The following is a 1,418-nucleotide window of genomic DNA, read 5'->3' on the forward strand; positions in this document are numbered from 1 at the left end:
CTTTAGCAGAGCTGAGAGGGATTTGCTGATTTTCCTTTGAGTCTGCCAAGGTGTCTGGTTGAAGTGCCCAGCCTCCCCTGGCAAGCTCCTGCCTGGTGTCATGACAGCCTCTGCTTCCCCAGGCTTTGGTGTCACCAGAGTGGCAAGCAGGCTCTGACAAGTCCCTGGGCTGTGTTGATGAGCTGCCTGGATCTTTGCTGCCTTGCAAGTGGTGCCCGTAAAGCAAATGAAGGTGGTGTGGTTGTTCAGGTCCCCAGAGCAAAGTCCCAGGAGATGGCAGGGCATTTGGCCATTGACTGTGGGTGAGAAGCTGTTATGGGGGATGCACTGGTTGGATGAGCTGTTAAGCCTGCTCAAGAGGAAGGTAGAATAAAATTCAGCATCTCTGTTTTGAGCAGTTTTGGGGTTTGTTTTCATGGTTTTGGGAAAAGAGGAGATTTCACTTCCTGCGGTTATTTTTGTGAGGTGGGAATTTGTGTCAATTGACCCAGCGAGCAGTGTTGACCTTCTCCTCCAAGGAAACTGAATCCTGCTCTCTGGAGAGCCAGGCTAAGGGGTCTGCTGGAGCACTGAGCCCAAAGCTCCCCCCTCCCCGTCTCTGTCCACTCAGGTTTTCCCCAAGAGTCACATTCTCAGTGCACTCAGGACCATCTTTGAGAAGAACGTGCTGGGCTTTGCGGGGGGCACCATGGGGGCGGTGAATGGCATGAGACCCGACGGGGTGCCCGACACCTCCAGCGTCCAGTCCAACGAGGTGTGGATCGGCGTGGTGTACGCCCTGGCTGCCACCATGATCCAGGAGGTGAGTGGGGACGCTGACAGCACATCCCTGGGCACGTGTGCAGTCTCCTTGTGCTGTGGGAAGCTGCTGATGGTCGCCTTCCCTGTGCCGCAGGGGCTGGTGGAGGAAGGCTTCCGTACGGCGGAGGGCTGCTACCGGACGGTGTGGGAGCGGCTGGGCATGGCTTTCCAGACGCCGGAGGCCTACCGGGAGAAGAAGGTGTACCGCTCACTGGCCTACATGCGGCCCCTCAGCATCTGGAGCATGCAGCTGGCCCTGGAGCGCCGGGCTGGCTGGGCACCCGGACCGCCCTGCCAGGTCCCCATCCACCCTTGAGCCTGGTGGCACTGGGCAGGGCACCGGGTGCAGCAGGGGCTGGGGATGGTCCTCAGATGGCAGGCAGGGACCCTTCCCTCCCCCTCTGTGCTAGTACTCCCATTGCACTTTTCCTTCCCTATCTCCACTACATGCCCTTGATCTCGGGGCTTTCAGTCACTGATGCTGAGCATGTCTCCATTCTTCTTTATTGTTTCCTTTGCCAGGGGACCAAGCCAGAAGATGGAGCCCCTGTTGCCCTCCTTTTTCTTCTGGGGCTGGGCTGGAGGGCTGGGATGCAGAGATGGGGTCAGCCCAAATC

The 1,418-nt window shown here is 58.4% G+C and overlaps 1 protein-coding gene across 1 annotated transcript; it reads left to right on the plus strand.

Moving 5' to 3' along the window:
* Positions 1-443: 443 nt before the first annotated feature.
* Positions 444-1,117, plus strand: LOC113942538 (non-lysosomal glucosylceramidase-like). The gene is made up of 2 exons (XM_027633647.1): positions 444-802; positions 896-1,117. The coding sequence occupies exons 1-2, from the start codon at positions 689-691 to the stop codon at positions 1,115-1,117; spliced, it is 336 nt and encodes a 111-aa protein (XP_027489448.1). The 5' UTR covers positions 444-688.
* The last annotated feature ends 301 nt before the right edge of the window (positions 1,118-1,418 follow it).

Source organism: Corapipo altera, unplaced genomic scaffold, assembly GCF_003945725.1.
Source record: "Corapipo altera isolate COAL_440 unplaced genomic scaffold, ASM394572v1 52856, whole genome shotgun sequence".
Lineage (NCBI taxonomy): Eukaryota > Metazoa > Chordata > Aves > Passeriformes > Pipridae > Corapipo > Corapipo altera.